At 41.8% G+C, this 17,758-nt stretch overlaps 1 protein-coding gene across 2 annotated transcripts in view; it reads right to left on the bottom strand.

Annotated features, from left to right (window-relative positions):
- Window positions 1–509: 509 nt before the first annotated feature.
- Window positions 510–17,758, bottom strand: part of araf (A-Raf proto-oncogene, serine/threonine kinase) — a 50,899-nt gene continuing 33,650 nt past the window's right edge. For both annotated transcript variants that reach the window (XM_084309212.1, XM_084309213.1), the window contains 3 exons: window positions 17,172–17,303; window positions 7,894–8,028; window positions 510–5,564 (listed from right to left, as the gene is read on the bottom strand). In XM_084309212.1, the coding sequence (XP_084165338.1) occupies window positions 5,424–5,564; window positions 7,894–8,028; window positions 17,172–17,303 (408 nt within the window). In that variant the 3' untranslated portion in view covers window positions 510–5,423. The remainder of the gene's footprint in view (window positions 5,565–7,893; window positions 8,029–17,171; window positions 17,304–17,758) is intronic.

Genomic DNA, 17,758 nt, shown 5'->3' with positions numbered 1-17,758 from the left:
AAAGAGAAACCCTGTGTTGGTACACAGCCCTGCCCCTAACCCTGTTGGTACACAGCCCTGCCTCTAACCCTGTTGGTACACAGCCCTGCCCCTAACCCTGTTGGTACACAGCCCTGCCCCTAACCCTGTTGGTACACAGCCCTGCCCCTAACCCTGTTGGTACACAGCCCTGCCCCTAACCCTGTTGGTACACAGCCCTGCCTCTAAAGGGGAAACACAGTGGCTCAGACAGAGACACAATATTCCAGCCAATCAGCAACAGGGATTGGTGCTCGACAGGTTGGGATGAGAGAAAGGGGGCAGTAGGAGCCGGTAGAAAGGGGCGGTCAATTTGGCACATACCAAAGCGTAAATCGTTCTCCAGAATCACTGACTCCACCCTTTAAATACCAATCTGCAAAACATGGGTTACTTCCTTTATCCAACTATATAAACGTCTGCTTTATGTAAATACTAAGACAATTTTCGAAAGAAACGACGATAAAACAAAAAGGATGACTGCGAAAGAGCATAAGTATTCCACAGTTTTATTTAAAGAATAAAATCCTGCATCAATATTTTAAGACAAAAAAAAAACTAAAAAAATACTAAGATTTTTCCTTTACATTTTAAAATAATTTGTTCTTTTTTGAAACCATCACACAAAAAATAGAAACAAGTACAATTTTGTAATAAAAAAAAAAAAAAAAAAAAAAAAACTGTACACAGCAGAATATACCATTTATTGCAAACTGAACACCCCTGATACCTCAGAAACTATAAACACAATTATTGCAATTCACCTAGAGATATGCAAAAAAAGAAAAAAAAACCCTACTCCGATACAGCTTGCTTGCTCCTTCTCTCTTCTGCTCCAAAATAGACAGCTGTTGTTGGTCTGGTTGCCTCCCTCCCTCCCACACAGCGCCCCTGCACGTATGCAGAGACAGCAGCACAGTCAGTGGTATCTTTACAACAGGGGGACTTCCAGTGAAAAGTGGCACTTTGTTTCCCCGTTTCTCTACGCAGATACCACACAGGACACAAAACACGTCACATGATGGATTGGACTGAGCTGAAATGTCCCAATATTCTCATGGAAATCAAGTCCTCTCACACTCATACAGAGTCCCTCCAAAGTGATGCACTTAAAAATCAAAGTCAATTCATATACGAAACCTAGTTTGACATTATGGATTTCTTTATTTCTTTTTAGTTTCTACTGGTTCTATTTAAGAAAAAACAAGAGGAGTTGATTTGGAAAGATAGGTTTCATCCCCACAGCCTGTGGGGTCATTGAGAGACAACACACTCAGGACAGGAGATCCGAGAGGAACGTGTACCTCAGGTGGAGGCTAAACATCCCAGTTACTTTCTTTTCAACGAACGCCACCGCCAGCGTAATGAAGCGCTGCTCTATCAACTACATACAGCGGGTCAGTCCGATGCCTAGTTTGTGTCTTAGATGTTATCAAGAGGAAGAAAAACAAACAAACAGAAAAACGAATTAATTTAGGAGCAGATGGAGACAGTACCGTGCCTGAACATTCTTGTTAGAGAGAGAACCCAAACCATGACTTAAATGTTGCAAAGAGCGATCTCCCTCTGTAAACATTTAATCATCCCCCCCAAAATAAAAGGTCCATGATCGCAGATTTAAGAACATCTGCAAAAGACAAGTTACATCAATAAATAAGAAATGAAGTCTCCCCCGACCCTAATCCACAAGCCCCTTCCCCCTCCAGACAAAACCAAATCCATAACCCAACCGTTAAAACCACCGACATAATTGGAATGAGTAAAACAACCGAGGGTACCCAGCCCCCCTACATTTTAAAAACATTAAAGACATCTAGGTTCAAACACCTGGTTCTACTGCTTAGAGAGGGGGGAAAAAGCTGTCGGCTCCGTTTGTTCAGTAACCAATCCACACGGTGACGTTCTGCACCAGGTCGATCACATCAAGTACAGTATTGAGAAACCACGCCCTCTACTGGCAAGCCACTGCCCAGCTCACAGAACCACAGGTGCAGACACACTCACAGAACCACAGGTGCACACGCGCACACACACACAGCCTTAATGGTTAACCATCACAGTTACTGTTAGTTCAAATTATACCAAAGCCTGACACTAAAGAAGAAACGTTAGTCATGTTGTACGATAAACAGAATGAAGCGCGGCTCGTTCTCCCAGCACAGAGGAGCATCACATCCATTGACCCTTTCACGGCCACACGACAAAGGGTTAACCCTTTCACAACCACACTACAGAAGGTTAACCTTTCACTACCACACGGTTAACCGTCTGTAGTGTGGTAGTGAAAGGTTAACGGTCTGTAGTGTGGTAGTGAAAGGTTAACCTTCTGTAGTGTGGTTGTGAAAGGGTTAACTCGTCTCACTCCTGTTTTGAGCGACACAAAATACAAAGTGGGCAATCCATTATAAATCACTACAACTAGAAAAACTAACATAAAAAAAATCTTTTTTTATGTGTAACCAGAGTTAAGCGATCGGTTGAACGGTATTATTATAATCTGGACTGTCACAGTACAGTATTGCTGCAACTAGGCTACAATCGTTCAATATCTTAATTTTTTTCCTGTTACCTTTTTATAATTCTTTTTATTTTAAGGGCAACTTCCTCAAAATCAATACCGATTTATCATGCACATGGTTTCACAAATATCCGCAAACTCCAAATAGTTTTGTATTGAATGAATGGCTTTGATGTTAAACATGATATGTTAATTACAGCTTGGAGGGATTGCTGCATTTCTTTTCATCTACATCATTTCATTGAGCAGTAATTAAAAACAACACATGGATTGACATCACTGGACGACATCAAACCCCAACTTTCAATAACTGCCAAACCAAATGGGGGGTTATGTGTGAAATTATGTGCATAATAAAAGAAAACAGTAGAGTTATTTTAAAGGTTTGAAAAGGAAATCGTAGCCAGACGGTTGATAGCTCGAATACCCCGGACACGCTGGGGGTAGGGGAAACTGTGACAGGGGAAAGTATTGCTCTCGTTTCAATAACTACCGTTTTAAGTGTCCTTGAGCACAAGACGTTTAACCTCTAAACTACAGTTACTCAGTGGCCAACAGAACAAGCCGTTGGTTGCGTCGGTGTGTATATGTAGAATCCTAGCTCACCTCAACAATACTACCCCTAGGGCATCGACATTCTTCATCAACATCCCTGCTTATAAAAACGAAAAAAAGGGGGTTATAAATAACCATATAAAACTACATAATGCAACAAATATGGCTTATATTTGTTTCAGTCAGGAATAGTTGAACCCTGTCACTTAAAAAAAAAAGCTAATATCGGAGAACATACGCCAGATGCCACAACACTTTCAAAGGGAACCAAAAACATCCACAGATACTAAAGGGCCAAGAGGAAACCTAGAAACACTTTCCACTTCAACACTGCCAGACTGCTTCAGAGATTACAAAAGAAACAGAGATCAAACTACAGGGTGTGGTCAAGACAAGGAAAACGGCAATATGAAGTGCCGCCGTTTGTGCAGGATCCTGACGGCACTGGTCCTCGGCGAGGAGTGTTCCCACGGAAGACGGGTTTAGTTCTAATCACTACTACTGACCATTCCGAGTGTTCACCGACATCCCATGGTGCACGTCTTTTCTCGGCGGGCAGTGTCTTCCCGGGATGACGATTCCCCCCGATCCACAAGGCACGAGTGGTCACCCGGGTTAAAGGAGCACGGTTTTGCGTTCTTGGGTTATATGCCGAGGCTTTTCCTCACCGAACCCGCTATAATCCCACTCCGGCGTCACCTTTAACCTCTACGTGACAAGCGGACGAAAGCCCCCCGGCACCACCGTTACAGATGCCACAGGGAAGTCTTTATTCTGGTGCTTCCTTCGATTTGACCAAACCCTGTAGTTAAGGAACACGCCAACTGCCAACTTTTTGGTAAATTTGCCATCTACCTTGGAGTTAGACATGCATTAGGCTTAGGGAACAGCCGCACCATTAGCCTAGCTTAGCTATTCACTGGAAGTAGTGTGCCAGTGTAGCCTAGTTCCCAACAGTCACGAAATACACTCCAAAACGTTCCTGTAAACATGTTGTGACCTGTGTATTTACCACATGGGGAAAAATAATAATAAGACATTTTACAGTATATATTCTGGATATTTTTTTTGCCGAACCACTGCTGCCTGGCCGCAGTTATTTCATCACCCCAAAAGCCCAGTTAAAAAAAAGAAAAACAGGGCTTTTGAAAGAAAATGTAAACAAAAATAATTTTATAATAATGTAAATACACATGTTTACAGGAACGTTTTGGAGTTGTATTTGGAGTGCATTTCGTGACTGTTGGGACCTAGGCTACACTGGCACATCTACTTCCAGTGAATGATGCAGCTGGTTTTCACCACTTTAGCCAGAAGCCAGTACATTGTGTGCGTGTGTCAAAGATGCTCACAGCGTGACAAAAAATAGCATAAACCCGACCGACTGTTACCAATAGGTAAGAAAACACAATCCTAACAGGACAATCCGGATCACATCGTTGCAGATGCTGAACGGCGTCAGGAACAACACGCCCAGGAGAGAACTGAACCGAGCTCTCCCTCTCTCTTCCATCGCCATCGGTCAGTTCCCTGCGCTAGTGTTCGATGGACGACAACCGGCGGGTTTTTTGAGGCGCCTTGACGCACGCGGGGCCCCGGCGACACATTCAACAGCAACGATACTAGTGGGAGAGAAAGTTGTGTCTGGCTCGCTGACAAGCGTGGCTGCTGCCTCAAGGTGCAGTGCAGAGAGAGAGAAGATGAACCGACGATATTCTATTAAGACTACTGGTTTTTATGTGGTCTCACAGTCTACGGGAAAGATTCCATAGAGATCTGTACAGCCTTAGAAAGAAGAATGGTACTGAAGAGCCTACATGGCTCCAGCAGTATATGCATCTATGCTTTACCACATCCTCCTCATCATGGTAAAAATTACAATAACTTAAAAAAAGAAAGAAAAACATGGATCACGAGCAAAAAGTCATCTCTCCTGGAGCTCAAAAACATACAATTCTGATCAAACTAGTTAAAAGAATCTGCGGAATGAGAAATCCATCTGCCAAGTGTCAGGAGGAGGGGGGGGCATCTGAGCAGGAGCAGAATGTGTTGACCAATGGATCTGAGGGGGGGGGGGGGGGTAGTGGGTCAACCGGTAGGGGTGGATTACGCTGTGTTTCTCTAACAAAGGGTAGGCGGAGTCAGAGCAGTGAGAGGGTGAGGATGTATTTGTACGTGTGGCTGTGTGTTTATGTCTGTTCTCCATCAGGTGGCTGTGTCGTCTGGCGGAGAAGCTCCGGGTGCAGAGGTCGTGGGGTGGGTGGGTACTGCAGCATTGGCAGGGTGATGGTCTCTCAGCCTGGTGAGGGCGGGGCAGGGCGGGGCTGGCAGCTCAGAGGGGCATGAGCCGGGTGGTGTGGAATAGGAGCGGGTTCAGGTCCTCGGCGTGGACGGCCCGGTGGAGGGAGGGCTCCGACGCACTCCGCTCGAATTTTGGCAACAGGTCCTGGACCTGCTCGATGGACACCAGGATCTGTGGCGGAGGGGAGGAGGAGACGCGTCAGTACAGAGAGGAGTGCCGTTCCAACGTCACGGGCGTCGCGCTCGGCTCATTGCGTGACTTGATCAGGGTTCCCCACAGACATTGCAAAATGAATTTCAAGGACTTTCAAAATACTTTTCCAAGCACTATTTTTGATTTTAAAAGGGCATTTAAAAGGATACAATTCACTTTTAAATGCAGTTTTTTTTTTATAGAAAAAAAAAAACGGATCCAATATTTATGGCTTAAAAACCAATTTCCGACAATTAGTTACACTTTAAATAAAAAATACAAATGTCTTGATTCAAAACTATTTTCGCATGGATGAACAAAACGTTCAATGCGAATGGTTGATTTGAATTAAACCTTGTTAAAAAAATGGGCTGTTTTAAAGGAATTCCAGGTCTCGACTTTTATTAAATTTATTTTGTGCGAACCCTGCTTGATATACAATACTGGGTTCATGTTAGATATTCTCACAATTAACGTTTTTAAGCTGGGCTGGTGGTTTCTTCTTTAGTATGAGAATTATATAGATAAGAAGCTCCACTTCATATCAATGTGGTGTGAAAACTGTGATCATTTGTTAAGTTAGATCTGCTTATGGCCATCATTGATATCACAATATGTTTTTAATACTTTTTATTGCATACTTCACATACATATTTAGTTATATGAAACAAATTGGCTGTCAAAGTTAACGCGGTATTAACGCGTTATCACCTGGTTTTATTGACGGCACTATTTTTTTTAACTCACGATTAACAAAAAAAATTTAACTTTTTTTTTTACTAGACTTCACTCGGGTGTATTATTGATGCTCTCATTGATACTATGTTTGTTTCTGAAGTGTGTGTGTGAGAGAGAGAGAGGGGGTGTGTGTGATTACTCCGCCCTTGTGTGGGTGAATGTAACAAGTTCCTAACGTTTTCTTTCCCCTATTATTTCATGCACACTTTATTCATTGTTTTAAATTATTATTTTCTTTTAAGTTATTTTGTGCATCACTCTGTTTTGAATTTGATGCAAATTTGCAATGCATGTGGGTCATCCTTTTGTGTTAAATGGCTGCATAAAGCAAGCATTTGTTGACTCGCATGTTGATAAGAGTATTAAAACTTGGAACTTGAAAAAGATCTGTTTAACACTTTCAGTGCCTTTGATTAACATTGATTTACCCCGTTGAATGCCACCATCTACTTCAATGTTAGCGTTAAAAGCGCCTAATCTATGTTTTAAATTATGGCTATGTGTCTAATCTGCCCCGTCGCTTATCAATGACTCGTTCGCAGTCAACATTGTCGAAGCGGATTGTTTTTTTATCTGTTCATTTTCGTTTTATAGCATTTTGAAAAGCCCTCGTTTTCAAGGAAAATATAAAGATTCCATGATAAGACATTTACTGGAATATTCTAGAATACACAAAAACGTTGTCATTTTTCAGCATATTTATGAATCGTTTTCAAATAAACGCTAGATTATCGATAGTATATGTGTACGTATGCACGCTATAGACGCAAGCTGAAAAATCAATTATCTTATTTCCTCATCAGCGATCACAGCCAAACAGCCACATCACACATAGGGCAAAAGCTTATATCGCCGTGAAAAAGGGTCTGATTATCCTAAGACTGGTAAAATAGATTCCTTACCTTAGATCAGATGTTCTCCAAAAAGAGTATTCCAATTCCTGATTGCCATTCCAAATATCGATCAAGCTTATTGATTGATTATTGGCTGCTGTAAATATATATTTCAGGCTGATTTCCGTCCCGTGAGCAGATCGCTCTTGAGCAGACTGCTCGCCAGCACAAGGAGCCAGTTGGCTCCCCCCCAGAGATCTACAGATCCCAGGTCAGTCTAAGGCTTCTAAGCGACTGACCTGCAGTTACACAGGGATAGCCGATAGGGGGCGCTTTTTTCCAATCTGAGCTCCTGTAGGGGCTGGTGTACCAACGGGAGACTCGGTTGATGAAATATGAATTCAGATCGCTAATAAAAAAAGAACACGATATTTGTCGTCGTGGGCACTCAATGGGGGAGCTGATAAAACGAGATATGTTGTCCGTGGCACTGAAAGGGTTATGGTTAAAAAAGAAAGTGCGATTAATCACGAGTTAACTATGGACAATCATGCGATTAATTGAGTTAAATATTTTAATCGATTGACGGCACTATAATTCAGCGATATTTTACGTTTTATATATTGTGTGACAAACAAATATACCATTTACAAACTGATGTGACCTATATCAAATATGTACGTATGTATTTCTTTCCTATTGGCAAATAAAAGAAGAAAAGGACAGTTTGCCCTCACCTGTGGAAACAGGGGTCTCTCATCCCGTTTGAACTTCAGGCAGTCAATGATTAGCCTCTTCATCGACTTGGGCGACATAGTGATCAGCTTAGTGAGGTCCGGAGACAAGTAGCCACACCCGACCATGAAGATTATCTGAAAAGCAAAATCATGAATGGTGACCATCTACTACCATCTGATACCTTAACACGATCTGATGACTGTGTCAATCGTGAGACTAAACTATGAATATACTTGATGGATAAAGATTAGTAGCCATGCTAAAGGCTTAATTAAGACTTCCATGTCGGCTCTTTAGCTGCGGTGGTACCAGCGTTTTTAGTTCCACACAGCCTTTTCTTCTTTTTTTTTATCCACTTTTTCTCCTTATTTTCTATTTTTCTCCCATCCCAATTTCGCTGTTTCCAATTCTCCCCTCCCCTGTCTTGAACGTTGCTCGCATATGCCCCCCACAGGTCGGCCGTAGGGAGGATAGAAGCCTTGCATGACGTGTCCCCTCCGGTAGGAGGCAGCCTGTCATATCTTTTCACCTACCAGTGCGGACTCTCATTGGCGAGGTGTAACATGTGGGAGGCTCACACTACCTCCGCTATTTCCTGTCTCTGCTGTGCAGGCGTCCCCCAACCGACCTGTAGGAGTCGCTGTCCACAACGTCCAGATTACCACCCATCGACTTCCACCCGCTGACTCTGCCAATTGAGTTAGTATGACAGCCGGCCCAAGCCGAAACATGACACTCCAATTCACAATGATCAGCGCTAATTACCACACACCGTTAAAGCGACGCTATTTACGTCTTCAGGGATTTGGTGGTAACTAAGCGCATTTATAAAGGGGTGTCATTGCCAGCGTCTCAGGTGTTCATGACAGCAGTAATTGTTGCCAGGCGAAGGCATCGTAATGCCAGGCGTGCTTGCGAAAGCATATTTCTAATGAGAATATCACTTTTTGTGTTATGTATTGCTCTTGCTGCTTGTTTTTTTATGTCTTCATTATGTAAAGCACTTTGGACTGCAATGCTTGTGTGAAAGGGTTGCTATATAAATAAAGTTTATTATTATTATTGACTGCATTCACGTTCCAATTGTACCACCAAGCGAAAACAAACAAATAGGAAGCAAACGTATTCAATCAACACAGGTAGTGTGTGCAATGCCAGTAATATAATAACGAATGTGGTCGCCAAATTCCCTGGGTCTGTGCACGACAGCAACATTTTTAGGAACAGCAGTATGTACGGAATGATGCAAGACATGGATGACACAAACGTTTGTGCTGTAATATTCATTGCCAATGTGTTGGGAAAAGTATGTGCTTTTGTATAGGTGATGAGGGCTACCAACTCCATGCCATGCCTGATGACGCCTGTGCTGTGCGTAATCCTGCCAATGTTGGAGAGGCGGCGTACAATCGGGTTCACATCAGAATGCACCGAGCGCACATTTGGCATCTTAAAAATCCGGCTTAGATGCCTGGGCCCTCATTTATCAATAATGCGTAGAAAGTGTTCTATTTTCGTTCCTAAGCACGGAATTTAGAATGTCTCTACGCACAGAAAAATCTGGATTTATCAAACGTGCGTACACAGGCACACCTGCAAGTACTCCGTGTTGATAAATGCCACTTGTTCTACACTCCGCGCTCGTGCACGATTTTAAGTATTTGCATACAGAACCGCCCGTAATTAACCATATACGGTAATGAAACACCCCATGAAATGTGGAAAAATTTACTAAGCCGAGCGAACGCGTGTTATGGGAGAAATATGTGACAGGCTGACAGACGTGTACACGGTGATGTCGGATATGATATCTATTAACTTCCTAAAGACCATTGCTGCCAGCGCAAAACACTAATAAAGACCGTTAACCACTGTTTGCCGTTGGTGTCATTAATAACCATGGTGGAATATGAATGCCTTTTTTCGTTTTGTTCTTTTAAAATTTGATTAATACCCAGGGATTAAAGTTCTGTCAATTTGATTCCAAATCGCGACGGATTTTCCGTAAATGTTCTACCTGCATGGTTTAATGTGATTTGTAGAGGCATACAATCTATTTTGATTTTGGTATTAGGTAGCCTATATAAATTATATATAATAGCATAGCCTACATTATGCAACAGTAATTTGCGCATAACGCATATGCACAGAGCCCCGCGAAGCCTGCATACAGTAAATGAACTTGATCGTTAATATAACTGTTGTCCTTTGAAGGATGTCGAGGTTTTTCAATGTATGTAATGTATATATTGGGGGAGATGACAGCATCTAACGGTGCTAGGTCAGAAAGGTAGATGTGCAGAGGAGGAGGATGGTAGAGAGAATGTCAGCAGCAGACTAGGGCTTCAAGGTCATTTAGCTTGTTAAACATAAACACTGATAGGGACAGAGAACAGTGCAGGAATGGTCAGAGAGAGAGTTGCCATGGCAGCGTCAAATAGTAACGAGGAAAGGGGGCCGGCCCCATTGCTAGGGCGAAGACGTTATGATGAGAGTTTCCTTCCGGGGTAAGTTAGACCTAGACACGAAGCTAACGCGAGCGGACGTGGATCAGAGACCTTCCATCCCTCCCTCACCCTCGGTGGGGGAGGGGAGATGAGATGACACATCATCATTTAGCTTCGGCTAACGGGAGAAGGGTTTTTGGCTAAAGGCAAGGCCTTAGCCACCATTGGACTGAACAGCTAACGGGAAAAGGGTTCTTGGCTAAAGGCAAGGCCTTAGCCACCATTGGACTGAACAGCGGAAGAGACGATAGAATAATGAATTTAATTTCCATCAAAGACTTTTTCACGGACAATACGAAATGCGTAACATCTGAGGCTTTTGTTTATGTAATAAACAACGTTTCCAAGAAAGGTACTCCGCTGACGGTGTGAATTATTATGATTACGGATCGCATTAACCTGTTCCACTCGACGGGGTCGGTACCGACCCCTTTTGACATTATAATCATATAGGCATATTTTTATGAATGATGAAAATAATTTGTGATTTTAAAATCAACCGTTTTCAAGTATTAACATCACCACTATGTCACAAATGCATGTAGAATGTAAAACGTTAGGTTGGCAATAGTTTAGCAATAGGTTAAAAGTGTACTTATATCGTTTTAAGTTTTCGATATGCAATCGCCTATCTGACCCGGAACCGGAAATGGAAATGTTGAACCATGGGAATTGTAGTTTATTTGCGGCCATTTTGTAGAGGAGATTGGGCCAGCGTTGAAATTTATCCGATCTACACTTCCTGTCACATACTATGGTGGTTCAAAGTTCAGTGTTCTGAATTAATCATATCAATAATTGTTATGATTCGCGATAAGCTACAAAAGGTAACGTTTTTGACAAATATTGAAACGCAGTCAGTTTCTCCTCACTATTGTTACCATGTAGGAACAGTTAGATCTGAAATTAGTTTCAAAATGGTTACACTGTGGGGGAAATAAAAAAGTACAGTCGATTACAGTAAATATCAGTATCTGTTATTATGCACGCCTGGTGATACTATATCCAAATTGAACTCGGCCATTTGAAAGATATATATATATATATATATAAATGTGCGAATTGGCTATAATAAGGTAATGTATAAGCATATATTCTATATTCTATAATAATATTTCAAATTGCATTGGTCCGGATGGGAGAATTCAGTACTGTATATACAGAACCTTCAGTTTTATCATCTTCAGTTTATTAATTTCCTTAGATCTTTTTTACACATGATCTCAAGAGGGTACTGAATGAGTTCAGTGGTAGTTTTTTAAGTTTGGTCATTATAATCATGGTGTTATTCACTGTCAAAGATGAAAAGAAAAATCATAATTCATATTTTCCTTTGTTTCATCACAATTTAAGCAAGCCTAGTAATAGACACAATATTTCTGACACTGAGAATACATTCACTGAGGTCCATAGATATACCTAGATACCAAGAATATGCAAATAGCCCTTGTAGAAGTGGAGCAATATTCCATTTACCTAGGTATACATTTTATGCAGATTTTCACCTGGGGTGGAACAGGTTTTAAAGGGGAATGACCACAATGTACAGCCAGTATGAGAAGACGTCGGAGAAATAAAACACAACGCAGAAATCACCAGAGCCAACGACGAAGAAGTGATAAGGGGCTGATTGTGGTTTGCCAGGATCTTTCACCTTGTATCTTTACGCGTATGAAAACATTTAATAATATGTATAGGCTATAGGCCCTCGTTTGGCCATAATAGCCTATTCTCAAATGGCTAAATCTCCTCGCTGACTGACCCAGTATAGCATATATCTAGGGCTGTCTTAAATACTTCGAAGCTTCAAAGCTTCGTTCGATGGGCATGGGATTCGAATATGAAAATAAAATTTGATTATAAAAAAGAAAAATGCGATATATATATATATATTTTTTTTGCAAAATCAACTCTGCCTCTCTTTGTTAACTACAACAAGCAATGCCGTTTGATATTTAAGATGAGGTCGGACTCGGCACTGACAGATTTGTGTTCATTGTGCTGCTTTTATAAAGCCTCAAATGACGGCTTACAATATTTCATGAAAACAAAGTGTTTCGTTTGTGATTTAAAAAGGTTTAAACTTTACAGCACTGACAAAGTTGAACAAAGTGCTGTACAAGTCCCACAACATAAAAAAAAATATATATATATAAAAAATTAAAAAAATTTATTCTCGAAGCGTCGAATTAAAATCGAATCTCGGCCCCGAAGCTTCGAATTCCAAAAAAATAATCAAAGGTCAGCCCTACCTATATCATATTCCTATATGTCCCCAAGGAATCGTGGGGCTCTGGGGAAGAAAGGTTGGGAACCCCTGCTAGTATAGCCTATCCTTTATAATGTTATAGGCTATTTTATTTACAGTACGTAGTCTATTTATGATTTTATGAAGCTGCTATAGGAGGCTTCTCGGCTACGAATTAAAGCCATGATTGAAAATAATGTACTTCCTTTCTTGACAATAGCCTACTATAACAATAATACGAGAGCATACAAGAACAATGAATCTCACTGCCATGTAGCCTGCCTATATGTGATCAATAAATAAACTTGAATTCCATCACGTTCACGTCTGTGTGCGGGAGCTCACAAGGCTGTTGTCACAATCAGGGTTTCCGTTAGAAAAAATTGTTGCCGGCCTCAGTGTCCGGTAGATTTCAATCTACCGGTCAAATGAGAGAAATTCTGGTCAGAGTTTATTGAGCTTAAAAACAATTGATAGGCAAAAGAATGACAACAAAACAAAAGAATGACATCATCAAGGCATGTAGATTTATAATATTTTTACTTAAAACTAGGCTACTTTTGCGTATAAAGTCATTATATTCCAAATAAAATAAGTCCAGAGACTCGTGCTGCTGCCGACTTTAAATCAAATAGGTGTCTGTGGGCAGTCGCCCGACATTAATAAACAACAGTCTGTTATATAATCACATTTTTATGAGCTAACGAATTCCGTTATATTGGACATTTGTATTAATTATATCAAGCGAAGAACTGAGAAATTTGACAGAGAGAGACGGCAACATTATCGTGGGTTTGCGTGACGACTCTCTCTCTCTCCACCTCCCAATGACTTATTTGCGAGGAGTATGTCGATGCAGAGCAGCAGATTCAGCTGTTATTGGCTCTTTTCTGGGGACCGCACAGCAGCGCCCCCCACCCAACATTGAATTGAAAATGGCTGAATTGGAGTACTGCTGGAGTACTGCATTGTGCTGCTGCTGCTCCGGCTCTGCAGCTTCACAAAAGTTTGCACACCCAGCACTAAGCTCTCGCTGACAACGTCGTTGTCATTATTAGAAGCAACGATGAAACAAATGTAATGATTGTTTCGTTCATCGCATAGGCTATTTAATTTTAGCCTATTTTAATACAATTCAAATAATCAAATTGTGCTTAAGACTCAGGGAATTATTTTCACCGGACATTAAGACCGGAGAGATTAAATATGTCGGACTTCAACAGATTTTGCCGGTCAAATAATTGTAATTACCGGCTAACGGAAACACTGGTCACAATGTAAATAAAAACGTGCACTGAAAAGTTACAGTACCGTAATTTTCGGACTATAAGGCACACCTGAATATAAGCCGCAGCAGCTAAATTGAATGATGTGTACACATATAAGCCGCACTGGACTATAAGCCACAGGTGTTTTAATGTTTAATTAAAGCAGTAGGTGGCGATGTAGTTCAAACATGAAGGCCATTTTCAACCAATCAGAAGGGTCGAACACTTCCTACATTTCCTGCTCAAAAACAGAAACCCACCATCTTTAAATTACCTCGCGTGAACATTTAGCAACATAGCATTTATTTTTCAGCAAGAAACAAAGTGCAATAAAAGTGCAATAAACAAAAAAGGATACATTCACTGTGTGTTCTGCCTCATTTGTTGATGAAACAAAACCAACATCAACACAATTTACCACCAAGAGCGGAGAGTTTAGTCTCACAAAAAGATCTCTGATGTTGTTAGCTACATGCTAATGTGATTGGCATTTTCCATATAAATAGTTAGCATTTGAGGCTGGCGTACATTAACGTTAACGCTAGTAGAATAAATGGATGAAAACGTTATTTAACAGATTGCAGAATGGGTACAATACAATACGGCTCAATACAAACAATTGTTAAGGGGATGCAGACTGTTGTAGTTTGGACTGGGTTCCTTATAACAATAACTTGACAACACATCAGCCGCAGCTACTTGGGACAGCTCTGCTGTAAACACTGGAAATAATATCGGGTTACTCTGCCCACATGCAACCACTGCAACCGGGATGCGCGCAAAACCTCACCCTGGACTCCGGTTGTAAAAGAACACGGTTGCAGTGTTCCAAAAACCCGGTTGCGTGTGGGCGAACAGTGCAACCGCGCACATTAAGGCTTGGTTACATAACACCCCGCATTCGCGTGGACAGGGCCCCGTTAGCTGTACAAATCCATAGATTAGCCGCATCGTTATATAAGCCGCAGGGTCGAAAAATGGGAAAAAAGGCGCGGCTTATAGTCCGGAAATTTGTCTAGTTTCCTTAAACGCTAACGCTATTAAATACAAATATACAGTTTAGGTTAAAATAAGAATATGACGGGGCGCCCTCGTGGCGCATACCATAGTGCCTCGAGCACCTACGCGGCCGCCCCGGGTTCAATCCCAGCTCCAGTCTGTATTTGTCGCATGTCTTCCCCACATCTCCTCTCGTTGGCCCTCTCCTCTGTCGGTCCTGCGTGACCAATAAAGCTGTAAAAAAAGCTAAAAAAAATAATAATAATAAGAATATGACTTGGCCTGGAAAAAAAGGAAATTGCACGCTCCATGGTGACTCTTTCTTGTGCGCGAGTGTGCCCGCTGTAGATGCGCTCCTGTTGGGGTTGATCAGAGGAGTCATCCATGGCTTCAGTAGATAGCCCCGATCCCCTGCATTTATGTGATATTTTAATTACAGATACCCCAGTAATAACATTACAATTTAATTAAATAAAATGTAATTCCTCCCGGCTACCAGCAATGACTTATCAGCCAAATGCAACGATAAACCATGATGCATTCATTTAGGAAAAACCTATTCCAAATGCTATTTATAGGGTTTGACAATAATTACACTAATGTCGCTATTTTACAATTAACTATAATGAATTACGGGTCATACCGAACACGTCAGTGTTGAAACTAATGCACGAAAGCTTGTAGTTTTCTTATTCTACCGCTTGGCGCCATATACGCACGGTCTGAGCTGTGCGTAGATATACGCACAATCTCAAGTACACGTTCAAATTGATAAGTCCCACACTTTGCTTAGAAATGATTGTACGCACGGTTTATGCACATATCTGTGCGTACACACCATTGATAAATGAGGGCCCTGGATCGTAGCGGTGGACAATGTTATATATTCCCCCCAAAGCACATCACTCCTTTGGCTGCTGGGTTAGGTAATAATCACAATCAAGAGAAGATAACCCGCACACTTGTATGCTCCAGAATAAACTTTAAATTTATAACATTTCGTCAGGTCCATGAGTAGACACTGGAAAGTATATGATAATGCGGGTTCTATTCTCTTAACTAAACATTAAATACAACTTTTTCACTCAAAAAAAATTCCTAAATGACTATATTTTCACTGGCACGGTGCCTTACTTCGGTCTAAAGATTCAGCACCATGGACAGGTCTGCTCAAAATAATTTATTTGGGGATGACATGAAGCCCTCCGATCCGGTCTAGATGACATCAAATGCTGGATGGCACAAAATGTCCTACAACATAACCATTCTAAATGTGAAATCCTCCTTTTCGGCCCCCCAAACCAAACCAGTGTTATCGCCAGCAGCCTGGGTAACCTCTCTGCCCTAGTTCAGCCCTTCGTGAAAAACCTGGGGGTGTTCTTCAACCCCGAATTTAGCTTCAATAGGCAGCTCGTGGTGAAGGGGTGTTTTTTCCAGCTTCGGTCCATAGCTAGGATCAATGCCATTCTCTCCCCCTCAGACCGAGAGTCATTCACGCCTTCATATCTTCACGACTTGATTATTGTAACTCCCTGTACCTGGGGCTTAATAAGTCGACCATAGCCCGCCTACAGTTACCCCACAACGCCGCTGCTAGATTGCTCACAGGTACTCAGAAGAGAGCTCATATCACCCCTGTTCTTGCCTCCCTTCACTGGCTCCCGGTGCGCTACAGGATAGAATTCAAGGTTCTCCTATTCGTTTATAAAGCTCTTAAATGGTAAGGGCCCCTTTTAACTAAGAGACCTCCTCACCCCCTATACCAACATCAGGGCCCTCAGATCTGTTGATAAGGGTCTCCTAACCACCCGTAGGTCCAACTTAAAGTCTAGGGGGGGGGGGCATGCTTTTGCTGTCGCAGCCCCTGACCTCTGGAACAGCAGAGAAAGATGGTGACAAAAACAAAGGATGCAGTGTCATGAAAATACAAATTAAGCAAGCTCTATACATTACGAAATACAATACGAAATAAACTAAATACAAATGGTAAAAAATACTGTTCCGTCTATGCCTCATTTCGGGTTTATTTTTCCCCCTTCCTGATATCTGCCAACAGCGCTGCCAGGTACTAACAGCTCCGCGAGCCAACTGCGCTGGAGCAAATCAGGAGCAAATTGCACACCTATGGGCGTGTTTGCACTAGTATATCATCCGCGCAATATCTTTAGTAAATCGGTTTCTAAAGACAGAGCAGATAGGGTGCTATTAGCGCCGCATGCAATCCATTATTTGTTTGTGGCGCCTCAGTGTCTCACCTGGTCTCTGTTGTTGATGTTGGAATAAGGCAGGGTCCCTGACATCAACTCAAAGAGCACCACTCCGTAGCCGTAGACGTCGGACTGGAACGTGTAGGGGTTGGCGTCCTTCATGCGGATCACCTCAGGAGCCTAGGGAACGCGCAGAAGCCACAGGTCATTACTCACTTCTAGCAATATGATAGATATTTATTAGGGATGTTCAATATTGGCTTTTTTACCGATATCCGATATACCGATATTGTCCAACTCTTAATATCCGATACCGATATCAACAGATACCGATATATGCGGGTTTCCCCTCCAAAAAAACTGATGAGTCAATATTACATCTTTACTAAATGGCGCCAGCGTTATTGACAATTTTAGCGATGTTTGTAGACCCATCGTGTGTTCTGTATTATAGCTATGGAGACAATAGTATGGCTCATTTGACAGGCATTGTTCATAGTCCATTACTGACTAATTAGTTCATTTCTACAAACTGTAGTTTGTTACACGCTACACGCTAAACCCCTACATTTCCAGAATAATCCAGTCTTTTTCCATAGATCGCGAGATATGAGACATTATATGCAATAAGCCCA

Source organism: Notolepis coatsorum, assembly GCF_963971535.1.
Source record: "Notolepis coatsorum genome assembly, chromosome: 2".
In the NCBI taxonomy this organism is placed as follows: domain Eukaryota; kingdom Metazoa; phylum Chordata; class Actinopteri; order Aulopiformes; family Paralepididae; genus Notolepis; species Notolepis coatsorum.
Note: the sequence above shows the minus strand (reverse complement) of the source record. Positions and strands in the feature narration are given on the sequence as shown.